The sequence below is a fragment of the Genypterus blacodes genome, unplaced genomic scaffold (assembly GCF_046128005.1).
Source record: "Genypterus blacodes isolate CSIRO-AG114 ecotype Tasmania unplaced genomic scaffold, CSIRO-AGI_Gbla_v1 ptg000143l_1, whole genome shotgun sequence".
NCBI lineage: Eukaryota > Metazoa > Chordata > Actinopteri > Ophidiiformes > Ophidiidae > Genypterus > Genypterus blacodes.
In genome coordinates this window covers 513,920-541,443 of record NW_027466945.1, presented here as the reverse complement: position 1 = coordinate 541,443, position 27,524 = coordinate 513,920, and the positions used below count along the sequence as shown (strand labels likewise).

Sequence of the window (27,524 nt, the reverse complement as noted above, 5' to 3'; positions counted from 1 at the left end):
AGAAACTAAATATTCTAAATACATTCAGAATTAAAAAACAAATGCATGCATTTTCTTTAACTAGAAAGAAAATATATGAACAACCAAATGTAATTGGCGGTCAAGGATTTCATGCAATCCCTCTCTGCTGCTTTTAATATATTAAATATTATATTTGTGGGAATATTACACATACTGAAGTATTTTATACCATGAATGAAACATAAATTGTTTCTTGACAGAGGATCAGAATTTATTTGAATTCATTAAGGCAGGAAAACACAAACACTGTTTCTGTTCACATTTCTCTTATATGTTGTAATTTTGTTTAAACAAGAAAATACAGATAACTTATGATTATTAAAATTGTAATCATACACTTGCAGGTTAAGCATATGTAATGCGTTGAGATATAGTTTGGATCCATAAAAATAGCACAATGACATACTGTGAGACACTTTCAGATGACTTGTTTTCTATATACAAATGTTCACACATGCCCTAACGCTTCACAAATCAAAGGAGTCACTGCATCAGACACAATACTGGTAAAATGTCCATGCATTCATCACGGTGGTTATACAATAATTTCCCCCTTAAATGCTGGAACGGTCACACTGTTAAACACACAGAAAATGATAATTGTGCTCATATTCCTCCTGTCATATCCTCCGGATATCAGCCAGTTGTCCATTTTCCAGTCTAGTTCCCTGAACAAATAACACAATGTAGGCACTGCATCCAAACCATGGCAGCCAGGGTTAACTGTAAAGACAGAGAAAGGGAACATAATGTGAAATCCTTAGAAGCTCAAATCCAAACAGCAGGTATTCAAAGGCACACCCACGCCAAGTCCACACATCTTAAGCAAGAACCTGCCCGCTATCCACACAATGCAAGAAAAACAAAACAACAAAAGCCATAAGTGCAGACAGATTTAATGCTCATCTTGGTTTTTGCGAGAAGTCAATGAGTTCACACACTCTTGTCAAATTCAAAAAAAAAAACAACCATGCATCTGGCCACATTAAAAGGGACATAAACCGTCATCAACCAATCATTTAGGGGTCTGTTTCACAATGCTTTAATGTGCAAAAATAAATACAAAATATCTATACTGATCCTGATCATGTCTCCCTTGATGCAGCACCGATGTGCACACTGAGCAGCATATCTGCAACATATGGAGTCAACCTCAAATTCTGACTGGGACATTTTCCAACACAAACTCCCAGCTATCTAAATGCTTATGTCCCCTTTAAGGTCCTAAGTGCTCACTTGAGTGTGTACTAAGGTTGTGCCATGCTGAGGTACAGTTACCCTCTGTCCTCTTTCTCTCACTTCCTCAGAAGAACATATCATCATTATCGACATCATCCAACGACCAACTCCAGTCTTTAAGGCCAAAGTCAAGCAATCTGAAACGGTAGAAGGTTCACCAACAGGTCAGCCTTCAGAAACAACAAACGGATGGGACAAATACATGCCACATTCACTAGGGGGCGGTAAAGAGTTGTGAGTAGCACGCAGTCGGCCGTCTCGTTGCAGGTTATGAAGCCTGCCGCGGGGGTTAACAGGCAGAGCTTGACGCGGCGGTGCAACGGACAGACAGGCAACACTGAGCTCTGCTACTTACAGTCTCCCAGCGTGAGAGACATTAGAATGGTGAGGGTCAGAGGTGAAGAGGTCAGAGGTCAGTGCAGGATGATACGGAGCATGGGGCCAGAGCTGGAGGTGGGGGGGGGGGGGGGGGGGGGGGGGAGAGAACCAGTTAGGATGTAGCAGAGCTGTGAGAGTGCAAACTACGACTGCCGAGTGTCTGACTGAGTCACAACGACGTGCAACAAGGACGAGTCACGTTTACTCTCTTACTGGACTTAGAAATGTGATGTTATGGCTACTTCACTTGAGTTGAGTCACTGATATTAAATAAATATACTGTATATTGTCCTCCAATTCTTTTATCTGATGTCTGTAGTTGCACATTGTCATTCAAACATGATGGAAACTCATATCTTTATATTCCGTTTCCATCCTTTCCATCCTGAAGTCCTTTCTTCTGTTGTGCTCTGTACGTTTCCACCTTAAATGAACCTTCTTTAAAAAGAGCGATTGAGTGCAGATTAGTACAAAAGTATCAGTGTCCTTAGTTTTCTTTCTCTTAAGGCTTCAACACACTACGATTTGCGGCTGTCGTAGGTAAAAATCAATGTAAGGGGGAGGAAATTTTAAAAGATTAAATTAAAAAAAAAAATTTAGCAACAGAAATCTCACAATTACACTTTTTTCATAATGTTGACTTGTCATGTAGTACATTTTCCTTGCATTACTGATACTTGGTACTAAATTCCTTGGTTTGAAAGCTTGGTAGCTTGTTACTGGCAGGAGCATAATGTGCGGCATACAGTGTTACGCTTACAGGACATCTCTTTAAAACAAGACATCCTGCAACAGCCACAGCTTCAGCTCAATGCTACTGCACCAGACAACACCAGAATAAAGCTAGAACAGAATATTAGGGAGTGTGATCTTATGAATGTGGAGATCAAACAAACAAAATCAGGAGAAAAGACCATGATGATAAACTGCTGTGTCCTTCAACTGGGTTTCTCCCCCTCACCTGTGCTTCCCGGTTGGCTGTTGCTGTCTGCTAGGTTGGTTCTTGATGGCTCCTCTGTGTGACAGGCGAGGGGAGGCCCTGGGTGACTGGCGTGGGGAGATGCGCGGCGAGGAGCGCGGCGCCGCTGCGTCAGGAGGGTGAGGCTGTGCGGCGGCAGGAGGGCTCACTGCGAGGTGCTTCCTGGGGATGCGTTTGATAAGTTGACCGACCCAGCGCTGCTGCTCCTCTTGAGTGTGAGCCAGTAAGATCAGCTCTTTGGCAGTGGAGATGTCATAATTCACTTGAAAAGAAAGCAAATTAAAAAAACTGAATTAAAATGTGCAATGGCCAGAAAATTTGGCTTTTTCCTGACTCCTGTCACTCATCACCACCTGGGATTCCCATATTGTGTTGGATAAGATGTGTCAGTAATCTTCCAATGTAACTTCTTAACCTGAGGAGCACTCACAGGGCTCATACCACCTCCAATGCAGGACAAACTGTTCTCCGGCTTGACTTTTTAGGCCAATATAAATCAAAACTATTACAATTCTAACCTTACAACCTTCATTTTCTGGGAAACAAGAGTGAAATGTTGAAAATGTGCAATTTGCAATGTTAAAGAAAGTGGAGAAAACATTCCTGTAGCCTGATCGTGATCGGAATCCAGATTCAGGTCAGCCTCAAATCTAATCAAGTCCTCCTTTACCCAAGTCCCACTTACAGTCCACACAAATGTTCATACAAATCTGTTATCTAAACCAAATGTTAGTAGGGAAAATAAGCACAATAAATGCTTGATTGTGCAAGTTGGGGCGTTAATTCGCGAAAGCAAATTTGGCAATACCTTTACAGGGAGCAATAACTTCCTCTTTTTTGTCAATGTGGTCTTTGTGGCACTTTGTGTGGCAGCGCCGGCATTCCAGGGCCGGCGGCGGCTTGAAGACGTGCCAGAGGGGCCGCGTGCAAGCCTCGCAACTGGAGGGGAAGTGATACAGAGTGGGGATGAACTCGTGGCCCTTGTGGCTGATGTAGGAGGGACGCTCCCCGAACGGCAAAGGCTCCGCCGCAAACTCCTGCTCCCGTTTGATCTCTCCTTCGTTGGCGTACAGGATCTGGGGAGAGGAGGCCAGAGGAGCTTTATTGCAGGATTTAATGGGGGAAAACAAATCTGATTTATAATGACGAGAGGCGAAGAGGACACGGCGTCCAAACTCGTACCGTACATCTGAGAGTAACAAGCTTACAGAAGAAAAATCTTTATTTATGTGATTTGATTCCGATTACCTGGAATATTCTCGGGATTTCTTTGGCGTCTGCACGGTACACATCAGTGTGAGTGACAGGCCTGACGTGGAACAGCTTACTGTGTGTGGGGAAAACATGGAAGAGATGAGATACTTGAACACCGGAATAATATAGGAAATATCCTGTAGTCATTTATCCAATCTGTGAGGAATTCCTTGACAGTGAAAGTATTCCCAGGTCCACAGGTACTCAGTCTAACTGGGCCAGGTGTGTGTTGTGTTATTGCCTCAGCTCTCAGGTCTGTGAGTAATAATGTTTGCTTTTCTAGCTGAGATGGTAAGTGGGATGAAACTGTGTGTGAAGATTTAGATTCAATTTGTTGCCCCTTTGGCCACAACCCGTATTTGCTGAACCCTCATTTTTGTCTCACTCTATGTCCAGCGTCATGAAGGGGTTGGACTGCTCTCTGTCCTGCTCGCTGTTGTAGAACAAGATCTTCTTACTGCTCACGACTATGTACTGGAAAAAAAAAAAAAGGACAACAAGCACCGAAGAATTACAGTCAAACCGGCTCGATAGTGACGGCAACAAATTTGAAAAATAATCCATCTGGACAAAAAATATTGATGGCTGCATTACTTTTCTATCCCAGCCAAACCGCTTGGTGTTCTTGGCAAGCAGTGAGATCCAGCCCTCCAGCCTGGAGTCTGCTGAGGAGGAGAAGAGAGAGAGATGTGAGAACATGCAGAGAGAAATGCATTGAAATGCGTAAAGAGCATCAATTATCAGCTTGACATTTTGAAACTGTGGGGATATTTTTCTTCCTCCTGCGCACAGAGAAAATGGTGGAGGAACTGAAGCAATGGAAGGTTGGAGGAGGGATCTCTTGGTTTTCCCAATTGTAAACGCACACAAAGGTAACAAACAAGTCAAATCATACAAGGAATCTATTGTGCATAACGTGGCAAAGTCAAACCAAAAAACGGGTGAGGATTTTCAGTAGGATTAGTGAGGAATCATCTTCACACACACTATAGATAAATGCTCTTTTCACATCTTTTGTAGTAGAAATAAGTTCATCAAAGCAGGAGGACCAAGCTGTGAGTCTTCACACGTCCAGCCGACATAAATCAGGATTATAAACAGATCGGAGACGCAGTCAGCAGAGTGAGTAAAGTGTAAAGAGTAAAGCAGAAGTAGTGGGATTATGGTGCAACATCGCTGGGTTGACCTGAGGTTGGGGGGGATTTCTTTGTCATTTCAGAGAATTTCTTAAAATTACGATAGATATGTTACGGCAAATAAAGCCTTTAATGTAATTCTGATCTCAAAAGGTAGAAAGATAGTGAACTGAAGATGAAAAGAACCCCAATCCAGGTCTGAACCGCCGTGCAGGGGTCACCTGCAGGTTCAGGCTCAGCGGGCTGTTTGTAGGCGAGGGCCGGGGGTCGCTCTGCCCACCCGTCTGCCCCGCGTTCGTCTTCTTCTTCGTCGGAGTCAGCGTCAGAGTCGGTGTCGAACAGAGCGTGGGCCGAGCGGAGGTCGGGCCGGGTGTCAACACGGACAGATTTGTGTGTGCGCTGGTAGGTGAAGGACATTGACTCTGAAGTGTGGGAGTGAGTGATGCGCACTGCGTCGTGACCCAGTGAGGTGTTCAATTGGGGAAGAAGGGAGGAGAGGGGAGGGGGGGGAGGAGGAAGGAGCGTGGAAAGGAAAAGGTCAAAAACAAAACTAAGTGGTCTGGAAGAGACAAAGGCAAGGGTGAAAACAGAAGAGGAGTGGAAGGAAACGGTAAGAACACAGAAAGGGAGACTGCAGGCGGGGGAGTGTTCGTGTTTACCACATTTTGGGTTTTTGTACCATGTTGACACCAAAACATCTACCTGGGTATCCATCAGCTGTCTCCAGGTCGTTTCCACTGCTGATGCTGGTGGAGTCCAGAGAGTGAACGCTGAGGGACGTGATCTGACACCGGAGCTGCTCGATGTCGCTGTCTTTACTGTCCAGCGCCATCTGAAGCTCCAGACGCACCTGATTCTCATCTGTGATCACCTGGACAGACAGAACAGCGGGCTTCGATCAATCACCGACACAATGCAAGAGACGGGATCAGACCACACACACACACACACACACACACACACAATACTAATAATAACAATCTCTCCCTCCTGATTTGTTTATTGGCCTCTGCTGTCCAACAGGAGGAATTACATCATAAACCTGAACTTAAAACGATCCAGTGATATTAATTTATAGCCACATATTCTATATTAGTCATTAAATCGCTTCTCCTCATTTAACTGAAGACTTTCACAGTTGCTTGGATCGTCGCCAGCACCTCTCAGAAATAGCAGATGTTGCTAAGCGTCGTTGTTGTTTTCTTTTTAGACGTCGATGCCATTTGTTGCTATGCTGCGAGTGTGCGTGGGCGTTACTGACCGCCTGCATCTCGTTCAGCTCTCTCTGGTATTTGATGATGGTGCTGTTGAGTTTCTCCCTCTCCGCTCTCAGCTCCAGTTGCAGCTTCCTGTTCTCCTTCTCCTTCCTGCGCACCTCCGTGTCGACGCCGCGGTGACCGCCGTGCACCGTCTCCCTCCTGTTCATCACCTCCGCCAGCTTGTTGACAGCCTGGCAGCGACGGTAAAATACATTTCAGAAGCTGTGTAATTACGATCAATTGAAATTCAGTGTGTGTGGGCAGACCTGCGAGTGTGGCTGCGTCAACCTACGTTTCCACACTACTATTCTTAACGGTGTGAAGGTATAAAAGTGTTGTGTGACTGTAGAAGAAGTAGAAAAGTTGAGACGGGGATGCCCGGCTCGCCAGGACATGTGTGGGAGTTCTGTGGCGCACCTGAATCTTTAGAGTCTTCTCGTTCTGCAGCATCTTTTCAAACGACAGCTTGACACAATTCACCTGCTTCCCCTCCTCCTTTGCTCTCTGGAGATCTGTATAAATTACAGAGATGGAATATCGCCATCCAACATCGACCCAATCCTTAATAAGATGTAGTGTTTTAATAGATATGTGATCTTCTCGTTTGTATTTTGTAACTCACGTTGCTGCATTTCCTTCAGCTGGTTGTTGAGCTCCTCTTTTTCACTGGCCAGGTTGGCAACATCCACTGTCAGAGTGCGATTGGACTCTTCCAGCTGCAGGGGGCAGCAGAGTAGAGGTGAGCTTATCTCAGTTGTACAATAAATACACGCATCAAACATCTCCAAATCGTAATTTCTCTGCAATCAGCTGAAACGCTTGGACTCTCCTTCTCACCGAGCTGATGGTGGCCTCCTTGTCGCCGAGCTCCAGTTTGTGTCTGGCCATCATGTCTTTGATCTCCAGCTCCTTCATGATCTTCTCCTTCTCCAGGTCGGAGTACTGCTCCTCGGCGATGGAGCGAGCCAGCTGCTCAGAGTCCGCCTTGGTCAGACTCACCTCCAGCTGGGAAGTGAGGGAATCTCTGTGGACGAAGGAGGAAGCAGTCAGGACAGAACACAATCAATCTGTTACTAGGCAACCAAAAACAATGCCTAAAGTCTAGAGAGTAATTTCTATAGCTATTATACTGATACTGACGGAAGAATGACTGAATCTAGAAGCTTGGGAGGTTAAATAACGAAAAACTGATTACGATAAATTCGAAAATATCTTGGAACGTCATTCAGACTTTCACCATTTTCAATCTGTTGTGCACAGTGCTATTTTTAGGTGCAAGAATGTTTGTGGAATGGAATGCAGTGGCTTTGTGGTGTTTCGGGTCCACCAGTGGCCCCCGAGCCAACAGTTGCCCCCCGTGTAGCAGCTACCTCTCGTCCTGATACTCCTCCAGCCGCTGCTGTGCCTCTTTGTACAGCTTATTCCTCTCGTCACACTCCTCCTTCAGCTCGCGGACCTGCGTCTTGTAAAGGGTCTTGGGGGGAGGAAAGAGGAAATTATGTAAGACTGAAAACAAGAATTGGAGCTTTTCCTTCTTCTTCACCGCCTCAGGGTGTCTTCATTACTTTCTCAGACAGATATTTTACTTTTATTGTTAAGAAGATGTGTAAGATGTATTGAGTTGCAAATATTTGTCTGTCAAAGAGTCCATAGCGCACACACACACACACACACACGCTTAGTGGGTAGAAGTACCGTGAAATATTGCTCTGCCTCCAGCTGGTCCTTAAGCTCCTTCAGCTGGCTGTCAGTCTCCTGCTTCTCCCTGAAAGTGAACCAAACATCTCTCAGTTATTTCTCCGGCCAACTGACACGCCAAAGCCGAAGCACTTCACTCAAATCCCACACGATGAGTCAGATTTCCCACAATGCAACTCACACAGTTGCCTCCACAGCACTGCACAGGATACAATACGCTCAAAATGTCAAAGTGTGTGTTTGTGTGTTTGTGTATCTGACCTGCGCAGCTCCTGCTTCTGGTTCTCCAGGACCTGCTTCATGTCCAGCAGGTGGTTGACCTCCTGTTTGAGCTGCTTCTCAGAGGAGCGGAGCACAGAGACCTGCTGGTTCTGCAGCTTCAGCTCGTTCTGGCACAGACTTCGCTTCTGGATCTCCTGTTCCAGACGCAAGCTGAAGTTCTTCACCTGCACACACACACACACACACACAAAATGTTCATTGGTTGCATTATGGGCAGCTGAGTGAACATAGGGAGGAACAGTTCAGCCATAGATCAGATATGGAGGATAGAAAGTCATTTACAGTAAAGTACGTTATGAAAAACAAAGACAAACCTCTTCAGATAGATTTGTCTTTTGCGTTTGCAGCTCGTCTAGTTTCTGCTGCGCCTGCTTGTAGTCACAGTCCAGTATGGAGCGGTCCTTCTCAAGCTGCAGCAGCTTCCCTTCCACCTGCAGCTTCATGCTGTGCTCCTCCTGGAGGGTCCTCTCGATCCCTGCAGCAGAAAACAATCCTCGTTTCCATTCATTCATCGTACTTCTTTAAACTTCTGCCACCAGCAACAATCCACTTTCTTCTACTCACTCTGCTGTTTCTTTAAGTCGGTTTAAGTTAGTTGCTTGGTTAAGTGTGTCTAAGCAGGTAGATCTGGGTTTTGGGAACTTCAAAAGCGCAATAATATTAATAATAAAGTTTTGATTATGACAACAACTATCAATATTTACTTATTCTTACCACCACTAATCATCATCATCATCATCATCATTATTATGCAGGTCAACTCACATGTTACATATTGACATAAATATGTTAAAGATAAAGAAATGAACCTTTTAGAGCAGCTCAGGTTTGTACTACTGGATGTAATTCTACAGGCATCAACCTTTAAGTTTTACACCTTTGACAAAATTCAACACAAACTCCTTTCATAACCCAAAACACCTTTAATTTCATTGAACTTGAGTGGAACACCAGACAGATGGCTGAGTGTCAGAAAAACAATCACAGCAAATCCCTGTTAACTTACCTGACACAGAGTAAACAGAATGAGCCGGAGTGATTTGACAATGCAATCTAACCGGTGTGGACTCTGTCAATCATCTTCAGCTGCTCCTTCATTCATTCCTGCCACCTCACTACCGTTCCTATGATTGATAATACTTAATCCCTTCCATGTTTCGTTGTCTGACGTGACTCACCTCAGACTCACACTACAGTCTGGGCTTTGATCCATCTTACATTCTCCTGTTTTCCCTCTTACTCACCTTTCAAGGCCTCAGACTTGGATTCTTCGATGGACTGGTAGATCTTGTTTTCGTCGGCCAGTTTGGCTTTGGAGGCCTTGTGTTCGGCCTCCTCTTGGTCTAGATTCTGCCGGAGGGACTTCAGCTTGAAGGTCAGGTCGATCTCTTGGTTACTCTTCACCTATGGAGTCGAGGAGAAAATTTGAGGTCCCTAGATATATTGTGTCTTGATTCTACGTTCTAAAGTAATGAGAATTGGCCGTTGGATATGGGAACAAACCTTCTCCAGGTCGGTGAGCCGCTGCTGCAGCTGCTTCTTCTCCGTCTGGACGTTGGACAGAGATGACTTCACCTCTTTCACCTGTTCCTCCAAGCCAGAGATACATCCTGAGAAGAAGAAGGAATGGAGATCAGGAAACAAGAGAAAAGGAGAAGGAAACAATAAAGGAAGATAGTTTTTGATCAACAGGGCGGCAGAAATAGTTCCAGATAAGCTCAAAGGTGAGACATTACATAACGTTCATGATGGCTTCTAATGTACAAAAAACAGCCAATAACAAACTACGGTGATGTTTATTTTCCCTTTTGACTGACTCCACCCTAATGGAGATATTCTACCAGGAAAAAAGTACGAGGCCTCGCTGCGAACAGGCAACACAGTTGTTACTTCACGTCCCCTCTGACCTCGGAGGCTGGACTACCTCACGAGGATGGAAGCATGCGCAGTTTTCCATACAAAAGGGTCTCACAAGAGGTGCTGGCTCCGCTCTGGATTTGGCATCTACAGGCTCTCGCTTCAGTCGGGGCCCCGTTTCTAAAGCCTTTTGAAGAAACTTTTCCGCAGCTATGATCGGATCTTTCCCAACTCCCGGTCCAAAACAACGATTCGCGAGTAATTCCTCATTCGGCAAAGGGATCCAAGTTCTGTGTAATTCCTTTTTCCCTGCGACCTGCTGGAAGTTTACCGACCATGACGTGCTTTGATTCAGATCACCTTAACGACGTCTAGTTAGGGGAGATTAACCTTTTCAATTGATGTATTCTTAATATGCTTTAGCCTATAAAAGACACATTGTTGTGTTTCGCTGCCTGCCTTTGTGGCTTTTGAGTGTAGTAATAATGTTTAACAATCCATTTTAACCTTGAATTAACTTTTATCTGAATATATATAGTAATAAAGCTGAAATAGATTTGAGACGATACACACGTTCACAAATCCCCTTTGATAGAGATGAAGCCTCACCCTGCAAGTCAGCGATGGTTTCTGTCCTGAGGTTGCCATCTCTCTTCTCAGACTCCAGCTCCGCCTGCATGCCCATCAGTTGCTTTTCCAGCTCCATCTTGCCCTTTTCCAGCTGACTGCAATTTTCCTGCATCTCCCTGAGGCTGACCTCCAGGCTCTGGGCATGTTTCTGCACGTCTGCCTGACTCTTCTTCAGCCGCGCCGCCGCCTCCTGCTCAGCCTGAAGTACGGCGGTGGCCTCCTCCAGCTGGGCGGAAACAAGGATAAGCAGGGAAAATGAGGAAACAAGACTCAACAACAGAGCAAACCTATACGTGGCAATATTGTTGTTATCTGATTTGATTTGAGATTTCCTTCTTCTTTTACCAATTCGCCAGTTGTAATGGTTTCATCTCATTGCTGTTCTATAGAAGAGACCAATCTGCTGGTTTTGAATGTTTGACTGACTGATCTATACACTCTGCCATGGCTATCAACCAAAAGAGGAGTGGATCACATCCAAAACAAGTTCCTCTCACTTGTCTCTGCAGGTGAATGTTCTTCTCGTTGGAGATCTGGGAGTTCTGGTTCCTCCTCCTCAGCTCCTCAAGCTGGTCCCTCAGATTGTTCACTGATATTTAAGTAAAATCAAATCATTAGTTAGTCTTTGGTATAATACAGTCAGACAGTAACCATGTGTGTGACGTGTTGATGTCAAAGAACGATCAAAACTGTGAATCCGCAGCCTGAGATGCTGACTGTAATGAAATGCAGTGAATGTATGAATGCTGACACCGGCTTGCTTACATTCGTTCTCCAGGCTGCGCTTCCTGTCCGTCTCGATCTCCACCTTACGCAGGTTGTCGGCGCTCTGATGCTGCAGCAGAGCTCGCTCGCGCTCCAGCTGCCGGAGCGAGGCCTCGACTTTCTGCCTGCTGCTCATCTGGACAGAGAGGAAATCAAACATGAAGAAAACGCAGTCTGACCCACCATAATAAAGCCAAATGTCAAAGTGGAACCAACATCCAGCTGTCCCTCCATACTCACCTCCTTGTCCAGGTCTTTCACTAACTTCTCTAAACGGTTGGTGGCATTCCTGTGGAGGAAAGAAGCACTTCCTTAGAAATCAATAAGAATTGGTTAGAATCAACCACACACACAGACGGACAGAAGCAGAATGGGCTGCATCTTTCTCTTTTCTGAAGTAATCCAGTAGATTTCTTGCCACATCTCAGCTCACTATATGAAACCCCCTCTAACCTCCTTTAGCGATGGCCTGTGCTTGGTTTGCCCTTCGTCTAGTCTTACTTGCACTTCTGGTCCAGTTCATCTTTGGCCTGCATCTCATGGTCCAGCTGCTCCTCTAGCAGATCAAACTTGTCCTGCAGCTGCTCAGAAAGACATCATTTCAGCCGATATGCATCAAAACTGATTGTAAAATTGAATAGAATGTCAAGAACTCAATTTGAGGGAGGAGGAGTTAACACCGTCAAAACCCTTACCTCTTTTTTTGCGTCCAAGCAGTCCTCCTTTTCTTCCTTTTCCTCAGAGTTCTCCTTACACTCCTCGGAATTCTCTACAGAGCAACCTTTATTTCCACTCAGGAGCCTGGGAGAGAAGGGAGGGACAGAGCAGAGACGTGGGTCTGTGCCCGAGCTCGTCGCACAGTCCCATCCTCTCAAACCCAACGACACGCAGTATTTTAGCCCCAACCACACCCGTAAGTCCACATTCACTGAGGAAGCAGTGGCGGTGCGAGTTCACTGCAGTGCTACTGTTCAGAACCATGTGCTTACAGGGAAAGATATACAGCCTTTCTGCTCTTCATCCAACAGCTGGATGGGTTTATTAAAGCACCAAAGACTGTTGCCAGCTGTTACAGGGGGCAACCATCTCTGGGAATCATTACATAATTGTACCACATGACTGCAGAACTGGCACAGAATCTGTAAACGGCTCCTTAAGATCACATAAGCACCGTATAACGTTCAGTCTCTATGTTGCTACAGTCAATAATGATAATACTTATGTGTATTGTATTGAAGTTGTCCAAGTTGCCAAACTAGAGGTCAACAACTACAGAAATGCATTGAATAAGACAAACCCATCGGTCTTGAACTGCCCTGAAAGTTTCATTTTGATTGGCTCTTTACTTCCATACACACATTTGTATTTACCCAACTACAGACTTAGTCAGACACACCCACCGTGTACGAGGCTGAACACAAGTCTGTGGGTGTTGACTGCCTGTTTTCAGCAGTGCATGCGGCTCAATGTCTGTTTGTTCTTCTTATTTGCACATTAAGGCATTGGATATGTATGAAAATAGAGCCGTAAAAAATGAAAATGGGAAGATGGAAATCTGTTGAATGTGTCCCTTTAAAGTAGAATTCAGAATTATTTGAAATGTAACTGAGTGAATTCAAGTGGGACAGGGGTGTCCCACCGCTGCACGTTAGAAGTACATGGCCTATTTTGTTCACCACTAACATACTGACATAAAATAACACACTATCAAACAGATGTACACTTACTCAGACACAAAATAGTTAAGACCAGCACTGTTATTTTACGAATGGAGCCCGGGGTGTAGAGCTAGACTCTGAGCTTATTTAAAAGGGGCTGTCGGAACAAGGCCGCAGTGTAAAGCTTCAACAGGGATACAGTGTGTGACTGCTGTAAGGCTGCGTTAAAGCGGCGGCTGTGAAGATTCATTTTCTCCTACAGTACCTCTGGAGTTTGAGGCATAGTGCTGCTGACCTTAAGCCCATTTCCTGGAGCACAGTGGCCCGTGTAAAAAGCTACCACGCATGAGTTACCATTTTTGCGGAGTCATCATGTACGAAAATAGACAAACCACAATGAAATATCAGAATAAGAACACACACACACACACACACACACACACACACACACACACACACACACACACTTACTGGTCCTCCTGGAAGAAAGTGAAGCCGATGAACGGTAGCTGGTTGCCCACAAAGGCTCTGGGTGGAGGGAAGGTCTCAGCGTCACCTTTGTCATCCTCTATCTCGTCAAAGTTGGTGGTGTCTATGTCACTGTTTAACTCCGGCACAACTGGGGCCACGGCTGGGGGGAGAGAGCAAGAGGGAGGAAAAGGAGAGAATGAAACAGCTAGACGCACTGACGATAAGGACGCACTGGGATTTAAATTAGCTCCTTAAATGTTCTCCTTTAACAACTCCCGTCTGCTCTTTACTCAAGTGTTTGTGATCGGACTCTGCGCCAACTTCGGCACTGGTTGGTAGCAGAAATCAGCTTTCTGCAGGTTGCCGTGAGGTTCACACTACTCCGTCCCCCCCCCCGCCCCTTGTACAGTGCTTGCTTTGTGCCTCACACACAGTGGCTTTCACAAACGCTACCTAAACACACCAGGAGTGAACGCTACCTTCTCTCTCTTCTCGGGGGTCCAGGCCCTCTCTGTGCAGCCGGGCCAGACAAAAAATGTGTCAGGTAAAATTTAGCCGCTTAACCCAATTAAGGCAAAAGGCGACCATTATGGATCAAATGTCTCAGCCCAGTGTAAATCTGGCTCGCGGCAAAGAGCTCATTACCGTCGGGTCACGGCATAACCCTCAGCCTGTCAAATGTAACTCATGAGACGGTGAAGGAAATAGAGGGAGAGCGGGGAGAGACGGATATAGTGGAGGAATGAAACAAATGAAAGGAAATAAAGAGGGGGGAAAAAAAGCCAAAATGCGGTGAGACAGAAAGAGACACAAGCTGCTCCGTGGAGGCCCTTGTGGCACGGCTTCCCAGAATGCTCTCTGATAGTGGGCCGCTAATGACAGGCAGCCGTGGCCGCAGCGAGAGTGAGCGAGGGAGCGCAACCCTCCAACTGGGACGCCCCTCTCATTAGACCAGTCCGCACACCCCGCCACGCCCACCCCGAGGGGGGCCAGTGCCTCCCTTCGCATCCATGCAGCCATCCATCCATCCATCCATCCATCCATCCATCCATCCATCCATCCATCCATCCAATCACAGAGCAGATGGCTAGATTCTTTGCTCTTGACCTTCCTCATAGTTTGAGAAAAAGGAAATTACTCTCTGTCTGATTAACAGCAGGGGAGGCATCTTCCACAGCTCACTTGAGTACGGACCTCAACCACAGACAACAACACTGTCACTGAGTCGAGCTTTCAGGTCACACACAGCAGGAAGCAAAGTCACTGTTAGTGGGCTGGGAGGTAGAGCTCTGCAGGATGGCAGGATGGGAACAGGGTCATAATTTGTGTGTTAGTGGCCGTGTGTGTGTGTGTGTGTGTGTGTATGTGCATGTGCGTGTGTGTGTGTGTGTGTGCGTGCCAGCGTGCAAACACAGGGACAGCTGAAGAGCACAGCAGTGGTTTCATGTTACAGACTGCCAGGCTCTAATCAGAAATTCTGTCTGTTGTCTTAATCAGAGCCAGGTGACACACCCTGACGCCGAGTGAAACGAGCCTGTGTGAAAACACACACACACACACACACACACGCACACACACGCACACACGGCCACTAACACACAAACTATGAGCCTGTTGCCATCCTGCCATCCTGATGAACGAATGAACTGGGAATGTTGAACAAAGTGGACATATTGTTGCTATGGTTACAGGCACTTCAATGGACCTTGCACAACATCTTCCTGACAACAACTGTAGCATGTGTGAGACCACCTGATGTATGAAAGCCATCAACCAGTCCATAAACTACTGTTGGATTCTAGTCCACAGATGGACTCGGGTCCAGATCTAGATCAAAACCCAATTCTATCTGGATCTCACAGCACGTTGTGGCTGAAGTGTCACTATCCTGTCCCTGCAGCACTGACATGAATTTCACATTCAGTTTGTTTACATGCTCAGATTTTTGTCTGTATTGCAACTATATAAATATATATCTATATCCACGGAGTGTGTGTTCATTTATATATAAATATAAATGAAGTGTTGCATCATCTGAGTATGAGGAGTTCGCGAGTTCAGATCTCCCATTAATGCTGTTTGTGTTTTCCTTTGAAGTAAAACATGTAAACAAAAATGAAACCCTCACTTTACAATATCACTCCAGCCATCCCAGAAGATACATTTAGACCTGGAATCTGTTCATTTAGAGGTAAATCTTGTCTATTTTGTACGAAACAAAGGTTGGTCTTCATTGTCTCCACTCAGTGCGTCTGCAGTGGTACCCATATGCAGCTGGTTATCCTCTGGTTTTGTGCAAGTGCTCTGCATAGCAACTACTGTCTCATATAAAGTGAGATATGAGAGGGGAGCTTATGGATAACATGTGTATGTGTGTGTGTGTGTGTGTGTGTGTGTGTGTGTATGTGCATAGACTCAGGAGATGGAAAGAACCCTGGCGAAATAGAAACAGATTTACAGAGGAAAGAAGAAGTAGAAGCAGAAGAGGAGGATGGTCAAATACATCCTGACATTATCAGCTATAGAAAAGGGGGAAAAGTCTGCACCCCCCCACTGCTGGGATTTAAAGAAACAATGACAGAAACTTACACTCTCGGATGGTGTCAAAGGTCCACTGGTCGTTCTTGAAGAAGGGGTGGCATTTGATCTCATCCACGGCGGTGCGCCCCAGACGAACCTCCCTGCACACAGGAACAAGACCAGGCGGTCAAGACCAACAGCTGATCGGCCACCAACACAACACCTACCCCACTCACCCCCCTCAACCGCCCAGCACCACCATCATCTCATCCCAAAGCAGCCTAGTAGAAGGAGCACTAGGTACAGACCACAGTCCGTCCACTGACCAGCATGGAGAGCCACATGACCACTGTTGGGACACTGGACACGCCCGAGATCCTCCTCTGTAACCCCGTCAGAGCAGTGAGGAAACCAGATGTATAACAAATCCAGGAGGAGAGAGATGGAGTGAAGGCAGCAGGGGATGGAAGACTACTAAAGCTGCTGCCTTTTGGTCTGTCTTCCCACCTTCTCTCTTTCTCACTCACTCTCTCCACTTCTACACATTCTCTCTCTCTCTCTCTCTCTCTCACTCACTCGTCCCATTCCTCCCACCTCCACCACTGGGTACAGGGCTGGAGGGGCGCGGCAGTTTGGGCTTGCCACGTGTGGGACATTCCAGATCCAGCCAAGAGGAAGAGAGGGCAGGGGTGGGGAGGAAGAAAGACATTCATAGGGAAGGAAATCGTTTTTTCAAAAAAGCAAGCCAGGCTTCCAGGCAGTGTTCTCGGTGCCTGGAAAGCTGGGGGAGAGTAAAGGAGAAAAGGTGTGGCTCAAAAAGGAAAGGGAAGTGGAAAATGGCACTGAGATTAGGTAGAGGAAGAAAATCCCAAATGGAGAGTGATCGAAAACACATGGGGCAGTAGGAGAGAGGTCTCACAGAGAGATGATGGTGGTGACTCCAGGGACGAGTGAGGATGATTCACCAAGAAGAGGTGGTGGTAAAAAAGAAACCGTGTGGGTTAAGTGCATAAATTAATGTACTGGTCAGTGTGCAAGATATGTGGTAGTGCATGCAAGTGTGTGTGCAAGCGGTGTGTGTATGTGTGTGTGTGTGGGCACGCGTAGGCATGTGAGATTCTGTCTGTGGTGGGAGAATAGTGAGTGAGAAGGTAAATAAACGGACCGAAGGAAAATGAAAGGCCTCTCTGTGCTGAGGCAGAAAGGACCTGTGTTTGAGCCACCAGGGGGCGGGGCTACTAATGTAAACAGGAAGTGGTCTCTTCCTGGGGGATGGGCTACTAAGCTAATATATGGAGTCTGTCCAGCCATCATGTTATTACAAAATGAAAATGTTTCTCGTTTATAATTCCTCTCTCATATATACAGATAATAAAAAATACATCTGTGTGAGTTTCGTGTGCACACCTGTCAGTAAGAAAGGCACAGATGAGGTCTTTGGCATCCTGAGACATCTCCACGTCCTTCGGGAAGTCGAGGGACTTCTTGTGGTTCATGATCTTCCCGTAGGTTCCCACCAAGGACTCGGCATAGAAGGGAGTCTCGCCTGTGAAAGGTGACAGAGTCTTAAAACAGAACCTGTTAAAAAGGGGGGGGGGGCAGGTTATACAGATTACCAGGCCCCTCCTGAAAAGCTTGATCTGTTCAGAAGTGCAAAAGATAAGATTCTGCACAAATAGCCTTTCGCTTTGTGGGTGTGTCTAAGCAGACGCTCAGGTGAAAACATAACCTTGACCGGTGATGAAAGAAAATAACAATTGCAAAAACATTCACTGGAACTGGCGGTGAAAGTGGAACACGACCTGGCAGGAGGCGGCAAGAAATAGAAGAAGCAGTCTTGCGAAATAATGCATTAAGACATTTAGACTTTAATCACCCAGTTGCACAAAACAAACACAATGCATCGGTTGGAACCGCGCACAACTCAACCGTTACAGCTTTGCTCAAACACTCCAGACCGGTTTCTACACATGCAGGTACTGTATGGGTAATGTTGGTGACCAGAAAAGATGGCTGAGAATGCAGAATGTGACTCACCGACCAGCATTTCATAGATAAAGACCCCCACAGACCACCAATCACACTCGCGGCCATAGTAACCATCACCACCCTGCGACTGCAGCACCTCAGGGGAGATGTAGTCTGGAGTACCCACTGCTGTGTCACAGTGCACCATGCCAGCCTGGAAAACACACACACACACACACACACACACACACACACACACACACACACACACACACACACACACACACACACACACACACACACACACACACACACACACACACACACACACACACACACACACACATAACCACACAGAACAACACACAACCACACACACAGACAGAAAGCCAGAGAGGGATTAGCGTGACCGTAATGTGCTGAGAGGTTTGAAGAGGAAGATTAGCAAAGAATAACTTTGAAGCCATATTTCCACAGGGAGACATAGTGGAGGGTTACCACTGTCCCAACAACATCACATTCACTGAGTTTTCCATGTGTGTTTCCATGACCAAAACACTTTTAACCCACAATGCAGAGTAAAAAGTCAAAAACTTTGTGAAATACTCAAGAAAATGTGTCAAATTCCTTCACAGCTTGAAGTATTTTTGAGATTTCCAATGGTGTGAGATGAGGGTGCAGAGATTGATGCTCTGCAGTGTGGAGTAACAACAGCTACACATTATGTGACATTATGTGTCTGCTGGTAGATGTTCAAACCGCTTCAAATGCGAGGAGCCACTTGTGAACCGGCTATTATGGCTTTGCTTTATGGAAAATCAAATGGTGGGAAAACACTTCATGGCGTGACCCTGGATGTGGGACCTGTGTGCTCCGAGTGAAACGTTCGGCACAATAATGTCTGAGGCCGCTCAAAACAACCAAGCGAGAGTGTTGGGTTGCGCTTCAGAATTTTATCACTTGGTGGTGCAATGGAGCAAAGACAATTTGCAATCTAAAAAAGGTTTTATAAGTCCATAAACTGGACCAGGCTGGACATAAACTGTGTACAAGAGAGGGGAATGTAACAAGCACTGCACTGAGGTGGAAGAATTTAGTTACTTATTCTGTGGAGGAGCTTTTTTTTGGGGGAGGAAATGGTTCTTCAGTTGTTTACTTTTACTAGAGTGTAATGTGGAATGCAGGCCTTTTACCTGAGTAGTTACCTCATCCAAGACATTTGAAAACAACAACGATAAAGACTACGTGCACAACATACCTTGTCCATCTTCATGCATGTGCCAAAGTCGGCCAGTTTGAGGTGTCCGTGTTGGTCCAGCAGCATGTTGTCGGGCTTGATGTCCCGGTGGATGAAGCCCATAGTGTGAATGGCGTCCAACGCCAGCACCACTTCGGCAGTGTAGAAGCAAGCCCACTTCTCCGGTATGTCATAGTTCATGGTGAGGGTGACCAGGTCTCCTCCAGGCATGAACTCCATTACCATATAAAGGCGTCGGTCATCTTGGAAAGCACAGCACAGCTTGAAGAAAAGGACACCAGGTCACTTAGCAGGAACATTCCTTTGATTGAGTTATTTCTATTAAGGGTGTGTGTGTGTGGGTGTGTGTGTGCCCCTAGATGACCTACAAATTCATGTTACATCATATGCAGTCCCAACCCTTATGTTGCTGCATATGCATTTATCTGCCACCGCATCTTGTTAGACGCTCTCACTAAGACCTACTGAGCAGGAGAGACAGAGTGGGCTTTTCATTTGGGGGGGCTATAAGAGGCAAAAGCTGAATAAGAATTGTGTTTTCAGGTGTCCTAAACTAAAAATTCATGCCTCTTTCTATTTGCGTTTACATACACTAAACCCTTAAAAGCCTGATTTTATTTAGATAAGGGCAACAGGCAAAGGAACCTTCCTGCTTTTATGTAATCCTCGTGGAAACGGTTTTGCGATTCTATGTGCACACCTGAACAATCCAGGGGCTTTTGGAAAAGGCCATGATGTTCCTCTCCTCCCAGAAGAAGGCGGAATCTGAGCGCTTGATCATCTCAAACTTGCTGAGCTGCTTCATGGCGTAAACCTTCCGAGAGGCCTTGTGACGGACCTACGAGAGAAGACGGTGAGGCAGAAAGGGGGACGTTACATACCTAGAGGCACAGTAAGCATGCTGTAAGAATGTCACAACGACCAACATACTATGAGACAGGAAAAAGGAAAGGCAGAGGAATCCATAGTTGCAGGAACACGCCCATGAAAAGACATGCTTACACAAGATTGGAGCACAAACACACACACACGCAGTGGCACCCCCCTCTACACCCCCACAACAGACTTCAGACGCACAGTCTGTCCTCTCTTACACGCTGTGCCTGTCCAGACTTGTTTCAACAACACAACACTCGGCAGAGAAGAGATTCAAGCTTCTTTCAGCACAGGAGAGACATCTGAGAGCCACAATCCCCATTTTAAATCGATGTTATCAAGTCGTGTTGTAAGGAAACATTCTCATACGGTTTTAAACGCTGAAAATATAAATATAAGTGATTTACCAGTTTCACAGATTTTTGCTCCCTCTAGTGGTTCACACACTTCTCTGACTGTTGGCTGCTCAGTTTTTGCTGTGACTCATTTATATGAAGCTGCACAGCTGAAGTAGAGTTACAGAAATTACTATAAAGTCGATATGCCGTTCCTAATTATTGTTTTATTATGCAAACCCCAAAAAAGTTGAGAAAGTGTTTATAATGCAAACAAAAACCCAGAGTTGTGTTTTGAAAATTCCCTTTTACCTTTACTTGATTGAAAACAGTACAAATAAAAGATATTTCATGTTTGAACTGGTCATCTTTATTGCTTTTTCTGTAAATATACATTAATTCTAAATTTGGTGTCAAATGTAGAATCACACAGTTGGGACAGAGGCATGTTTACCAAAGATGACATTGATTGAGGGCACTGATTTTTGTACTCCTGAATGTAGAATTTTCCCCAGTCTGGCTTGATATCAGACTGCAGCTGCTCAACAGTGCTGTCGTGTTTTTCGCTTCATGATGCGTTTTCTACGGGAGACAGGTCTGGACAGCAGGCAGGCCAGGCTTCGCCTCACTCTTTTACTTCGGAATGAGAAATGTGGCTTGGGCATTGTCTTGTTTAAATAAGCAGGGACATGCCTGAAAAAGAGGTCTAGATGTCTGCATATGTTTGCTCCATAATGCACCATAATGTACTCCAGCAGTAATGGTGCCTGCACAGATGGACACTAACACTGCCCCATACCATAATTTTTGAACTTTGCGTTGGTAGCTATCTGGATGGTCTTTTTCTTCTTTGGACCAGAGAACACAATTTTTATTAACAATCTGAAAGGTTGACCGGTCAGAGCACAATACCCCTTCCTGCTGTGCATCAGTCCATTTCAGACGCACTTCAGCCCAGAGAAGTCAGCAGCATCTCTGGATGTTATTGATTATGTGTTTTCTAAAGTATCCCCGAGTCCATGTGGTGACATCCATCACAGAAGTATGCTGGTTTATTATTGCAGTGCGGTCTGAGGGCTGGAGGATCACGGGCGTTCAGTAGAGCTTTTCAGCCTTGACCTTTATGCAAAGAGAGATTTCTCCGCATTCTCTGAATCTTAAAATAATAATAATATGGAAAATAATAAGTGAAATCCCTGAATTCCTTGACATCACGCAAGGAGAAATGTTGTTCTTAAACTGTTGGATTTGACCACACAGATTGCTCCCAGGCGAACCTCTAACCATCCTGGCTCATAAATGACTGGAGCCTTTTATGGATGATCGGTTACCTGTAATTACCTATGAAACTGTTTTCCAGTGGAATGATCTTTGAGCATTCACAGTCTTACATTGCCCCTGCACCACCTTTTTTGGTATTTACATGGGGGGTCGGGTCCGGTCTTTGGGTGGGATTCCTTCCCTTTGTATCTTTCTCCTCTCCCCCTCCTTTTCTTTTGCTCTTTTTCTCCCACCGCAGCCTATCATGCGATCCATAGCTGCCTGCACTGTTGTATGATGTCATCCTGTAAAACCTGTACCTACGATGCCATCCCTAACTCTGTGTCCACACTACTGTGTCATATCTACATAACCTTCGGCGACTGTGGCTTTCTGCTGTCGCCCTGTTTGTCACCCTGCTGTCTTAATTAACTGGAACATTACATAACCTGGTTCTCTTCAGGCTTTCAGTTCTCTCTCTCTCTTTTTAATTTGACACTGGACACAACTATTTATCTCCAACAACGCTGTTATAAACCTATACAGGTCATCGGCCCCGGGTCACCGTCCCCTCGTCTCCTTGTTTCCCCAGAGAGACTATGGTAACAATACACATATTTACAGATTATGGAGTCACTAACTAAGAATCTGACACCGGGACATCAAATATTTAAATAATTTCCACCCCATCTCCATTGTCCCCTTTCTTGTTGAAACCCTGGACCACATAGTTGCCATCCAACTCCAGTCTCACCTTAGTGAAACTCACCGCTGACCTCCTGCGTACACAGCTGACTCCTCCTGGATCCCACTGCTTACTTTGAGAACATACCTCCAAACATTCTCCTCCCATTGTCTTTGGCGTACCGCAGGGCTACGTATTCAGACCTCTTATCTCCCTCCTCTCCCTTGGCTCCCTTGACACCATCGTACATCAAAACTTCCACTACTATAATTTGCATCTATACATCTCCACCAAGCCCTCTGCTTCCATTCCCCATCCATCATTGTCCACGATTTATAAAACCCAACAATAGAATCAATATAACATCACAGAATCAAAGCCAAATAGCAAATGTAAAGACTCACCAGCTGCACTTCTCCATAAGCTCCTCGCCCAATCAGCTTCACCTTCTCAAAGTCTTCCAGCTTCACCTGCAAGTCTCGCAGTTGACTTGCAGCTTTTTCATCTGTTGGACAAACATACACGTTTAAATAGTAAGACGGGGGTCAATTGTTCATAAGACGAGGGTCAGGATAATTTGTTTCCAAGTCAAGCAGACATCTGACAATATTACATTTACTATAGTTGCAGATTAAAACTATTTAGAGGCAGCTGTGGTGTTTTCCAAACATTTACGTTTAACTGTTGAAATAAGCTGTAAGTTGCAGGTGGTGTTCTTTTTAAACCTTGTATTTAGCCACAGTCCAAACAAAGATAGCGTACTGAAGGTTTCACAGAAAACTACGTTAGATTACAAACAAACCCACATTTCTAGCCTTCAGTCATGTTTTGGCTGTAACATGCGTCTGGGCCTCAAAGCAACTAATCTGAAGGACAACATTTCACTGTTGACTACAAAGGTGTTGATTCATTCCTGTCCTATGTCACCTCTGGCCTGAACACAAGCACTACTTCTCTAATGAACACGGCATACCGGCTTGTGCAACCCATGGAAGAGGACTTGATCAAACACACACACAAACACTCACATCGGCTCAAAAAGGCCTCGATGTTCTTGTTTTTCCGAATGGCCGGATAGCTCAAATCCAGAGCCAGCGCGTTCATGGAATCCTGGGAGACAGAAAAGAAAAACAAATGGTTAATTACACACTTTGGGATCCTTTTTTTTTGCTATTTGTTTTTATTGAAGCAAACATTTTACATGACATTGTGCATTGATTGTAGGATATTTTGGAGATCATTTTTTATACAGAAAGAGGGGGAAGAGGAGAGAGAAAGACAGAGAGGGAGAAGGAAGGTTGTACCATTAAAAATATTGTTGTTGTTAAACTTTATACGTAGACCCTGAGGTGGAATACAGGTATATTGAAATTGCAACAATCTCATAGGGTAAATACAGCGTTTACAGGATGATGTCAAACAAATGAATGAATGTGCTTTCTTTACGGTTACTATTGAGCTTTTCATCTGGAAGTGACCTATCAAATACTTGACCCTGACAATCTCAGCTCAACTCAATGCTTCACCACTGTCCAAGAGGTTAAATGCCAACATATTAAATAACTATTTTGCCTTACCAACTAACTGCTAAATTGGAAAAATAAATAGCGTCTGACATTTCAACTGTAGTTGAATTTGGCTTTTTCATTATGAAACTGAAAAACACACGCAGTAGTCATGTTTCACGTCCTCAGTCAGGTTTCACCACTTGATTTATCTTGGAGCTAAATGCACTTATCATGATTCTGTCAACAAGCTGTCACGAATCCACCCAGGACCAGTCTGTCTACCGGTTTCCCCTGTGGTTTTGACTTGAAATCAATAGTTTGTGTTGGCCGGTGAAAGCAAACGCAACTGAATGAATGGAGAAGGGAAAACTAAAAGGAAGGGAAACATTACTGTGTGACGGTGGTATTTACACTGAGCTCCTAAATGCACCACCAGCGGCACAATGACTGAGCCTGCAGCATGGCAATGCAATGCGAGGACAATGGAGAGTTTGATGTAAACAACAACTAGTCATGTGTGCCATTATAGCTCCCAGTAGCCTGTTCACACCTGCTGCCACACACACACACACACACACACACACACACACATACACACAGAATTTGAATTGCACGCAGCATGATAGATAAACTATCTTAATCTCTTAATCACACACACACACAGCTAGGCACAAACACACACAGCCTCTCTCTGTGGTTCAATGCGAAGGGTACGGAAACATCAAACTCAACGCCGGGGCCTCCGCAGTGTCATCGGTGCTTCAAGGCAGGGGTGTTTAGTTTCACGCCCGGCCCAAATGACACTGTGTCCCAAAGCCGTGACGCTGGGAGTAAAACTCGGGCAGGTGTGTAGAGGAGTGAGGGGGGTGAGGGTGTAGTCTGACCCTCTGTGCCCCAAAACCGAGGTGGAGTCCAGTCTCTATCTGTGTGTTTATCAGAGGCCATGTGAGTAGGTGGGCATGGGCAAGTGGAACAATTCTGCACCTTTAAATAGACGCAGTGCGGAGAAAAGTCTCCCCCACTACATACGGTGGAAATAGATCCCAAGGCTCAGCGGCTATTGTGGGACAAACCGCTAATAGGACTGGATTCAGACTGAGCATTTTTCAAGTTTATAAGTTAGTATGTAATGAGTATGGTTCATGCTTCCTTAATGATGAAAGCGGTCATCCTCATTTGCTCACGTTGTAAATCGCACACACACACACACTTTCCCACTGTGAAAAGATTGCATATCACCCAATTTAAAGGTCATACTTTGTTTTATTTTGTTTTCTCTTTATTAAATAGTGAAACTGAAAATGAAAATAAATAAAAGTTGATGTTAATGCCAATAGAAATGCATCCAGTGAGATAAACCCAAAGGTTCTGAGCTGCCATTTTTGAATCCCTGCTTCTGTTGCGGTCTGCGGTTGTTGTTTGGCCCACACGTGTACGTCACATCTATGTGGAGTGTACCAAGTACAACTGTATCAATTGGAACTGCTGGAAATATAAACCATTAAAAAGTAATAAACATCTTTTGTATGTATACAGAAATATGTGTGGACAAACAGGAAATGGAGGCATGAGGTCACAGCAGGTTATATCCACAGTGAATTCCAGGAACTGACTTCAGCTTCCTGTGCAGTAGCTCCCTCCATTAGGCAGCACGGGGGCTCATTGTTGAACCCAGTACAGATCTGCAGCTGACCACACCGATAAGACCATTAAAAAACTCAAACTGGTGACCGGTGAGGGTGTGATGGGTTAGGAGACGGGTTCAAACGGATTCATTTCAGTTTTGTCTGATTTACGACACTGCATATGTAAAATGAATGACGACGAGCTTTGCAGGTCTTTACTTGTGACTCATCAGCACTCAGAATAGACATAGATCCTTCCAGCAGGAAATAGAGCTATAGAGTGGAGGAGCTCTGTATGGAACGCCGGTGTTTATGAAACCAAATCTCCTTTACCTGCCTCATCAATTCATCATACCAACTTGATGACCTTCAGCAATGATCCTACTATAGTTCCGGAATATCAAAAAGAATTACCATTTGTTCCAGGAACAGTGTCCAATCAAATAACTTTAGACGTTTACAGATTTTTTCAAGGAAATCCATTACTTACGCTCAATTCTGGGTATAACTAGAAAAGCAGGTTTTTCCCGTGCAGCTCAAAGATATGGCTGGATTGCTTTGGGAACAAGACACTTTCTCATAACCCTGAAAAGACAAAACTGAGGCCTGTGAGTTGTGCGGCGAGGTTACGTCAAGGTAGAGAAGTGCCATATGTGTTGTCAGGAGCTGAACAGAAGTTTGTAGTTTTCTTTTACAATTGCAGGCTGGTACATTCTCAGGACAGGTCAGGTCAGATAGAGGCCATGTTTGACAGAAACGACACAAAGACACTGAACAGGTACTGGTTGGTTCCGAAGCTATTTTTTAAAGAATAAACTGAATACGTAAAATTACATATGGATTTAAAACAAGGGAACAAAAAGGAAGCTAGAAAAGAAGCAAACACTGAGCTTAGGTGGGGTTTCCTCTGTGTGCTTTCACATGGAGCCTCAGGTTGTTCAATCATGCTGTGACAATTTCTCCTTTTCTCTTATTTTGTTGAGATTGTGTCACTGCTTGAAGGAAGTTACCGGCAGGTGATCTGTAATATCAATTATGATACAAAACAGAGCCCCTGAAGGGAGTTTACACTTTTATTTTAGGGGAGGGGGGGGACAAACTCACCAGAAGGGCTTCCAGGTTGAGTGCCGAAAGTGGGTTCCACATCATGGACTCCAGCTTTTTCAGCCGGCTTTCCACTCTGCTCTCCGCTCCAAACATGACAGCAGTTGGTTGGATTTAGTCCCAATAACATGAAAAAAATACGGAAAAGATAGAAAACTTCCCCTGGACGCGGCGGCGGGCGAGTTCACTCCTCTGCCCCTGTGTTCAGCCCCTCATATCAGCCGAGCTCTTCCTTCACACTGCCTCTCGGGAAGGGGGGTAACCGGGTTGTCAGGTTAGTGATCTCACCAAAGTTGTGCCCTTACCTCGGTTCTATGAATTGATATTTTACGGGTAGAAAACGAACAGAAACACAACAAGCGTCGCGTCACGTCACGTTCAGGTGTGTCCCGTCTGCGTCCAGGTAAACGCGACAAAACCTCTTGGAACTATAACGTGTGGAACCAGTGGGACAGACAAGAGTACAACTTGAGGTAACCAAACAATGTCACATCCGGTTATGCTCATCAAAGTAAAACCAAAGTCAGACTTGTTGATTCAAATTGAAACTTTTATTCGTAAGGGAATTAATATTACAGAAGACGTTTGGGGACAACATTTACTTTTGTTATTTAGATTCAACGTTCATATTCTTCGAGAGAAGTCGATTCAAAATTAGTATTGACTTTCTCTACCACATTTATGTTACTATTTAAAATGCATAATAAACAATAAAATGAATACACAAACACAGACACGGGGAGGATAAGTAAATATAT

General features: G+C 45.1%; 1 protein-coding gene across 3 annotated transcripts; it reads right to left on the bottom strand.

The window, feature by feature from the left end:
- Window positions 1–207: 207 nt before the first annotated feature.
- On the bottom strand, window positions 208–27,247 carry LOC143012245 (rho-associated protein kinase 2-like). Of its 3 annotated transcripts, none has more exons than XM_076165286.1 (32): window positions 26,767–27,247; window positions 23,558–23,639; window positions 22,934–23,034; window positions 20,074–20,211; window positions 19,374–19,634; window positions 18,185–18,329; window positions 17,555–17,693; window positions 16,217–16,308; window positions 13,628–13,787; window positions 12,194–12,299; window positions 12,000–12,079; window positions 11,739–11,787; window positions 11,499–11,634; window positions 11,231–11,322; window positions 10,713–10,959; window positions 9,750–9,856; window positions 9,491–9,650; window positions 8,561–8,721; window positions 8,226–8,410; window positions 7,962–8,031; window positions 7,637–7,740; window positions 7,104–7,290; window positions 6,889–6,982; window positions 6,684–6,778; window positions 6,269–6,457; window positions 5,710–5,878; window positions 4,466–4,536; window positions 4,257–4,345; window positions 3,866–3,944; window positions 3,426–3,693; window positions 2,600–2,879; window positions 208–744 (listed from the first exon to the last, which is right to left on the bottom strand). In XM_076165286.1, the coding sequence occupies exons 1-32, from the start codon at window positions 26,860–26,862 to the stop codon at window positions 741–743; spliced, it is 4,236 nt and encodes a 1,411-aa protein (XP_076021401.1). In that variant the 5' UTR covers window positions 26,863–27,247; the 3' UTR covers window positions 208–740. The 3 variants fall into 3 exon arrangements, with proteins under 3 accessions (XP_076021401.1, XP_076021403.1, XP_076021402.1); XM_076165288.1 differs by having other exon boundaries at window positions 4,466–4,533; XM_076165287.1 differs by lacking the exon at window positions 208–744 and having other exon boundaries at window positions 2,596–2,879.
- Window positions 27,248–27,524: the final 277 nt, after the last annotated feature.

What these genes read in the sequence shown, in the direction of transcription:
- LOC143012245 (XM_076165286.1), bottom strand. Translation starts at nt 26,862, where the DNA reads ATGTTTGGAGCGGAGAGCAGAGTGGAAAGCCGGCTGAAAAAGCTGGAG. An exon ending in CTTATGGAGAAGTGCAGCTG is followed by an intron (nt 20,212 to 22,933) that starts GTGAGTCTTTAC and finishes CTTCTCTCGTAG; the next exon opens with GTCCGTCACAAGGCCTCTCG. An exon ending in GCTGAAGGAAATGCAGCAAC is followed by an intron (nt 6,779 to 6,888) that starts GTGAGTTACAAA and finishes TAATTTATACAG; the next exon opens with ATCTCCAGAGAGCAAAGGAG.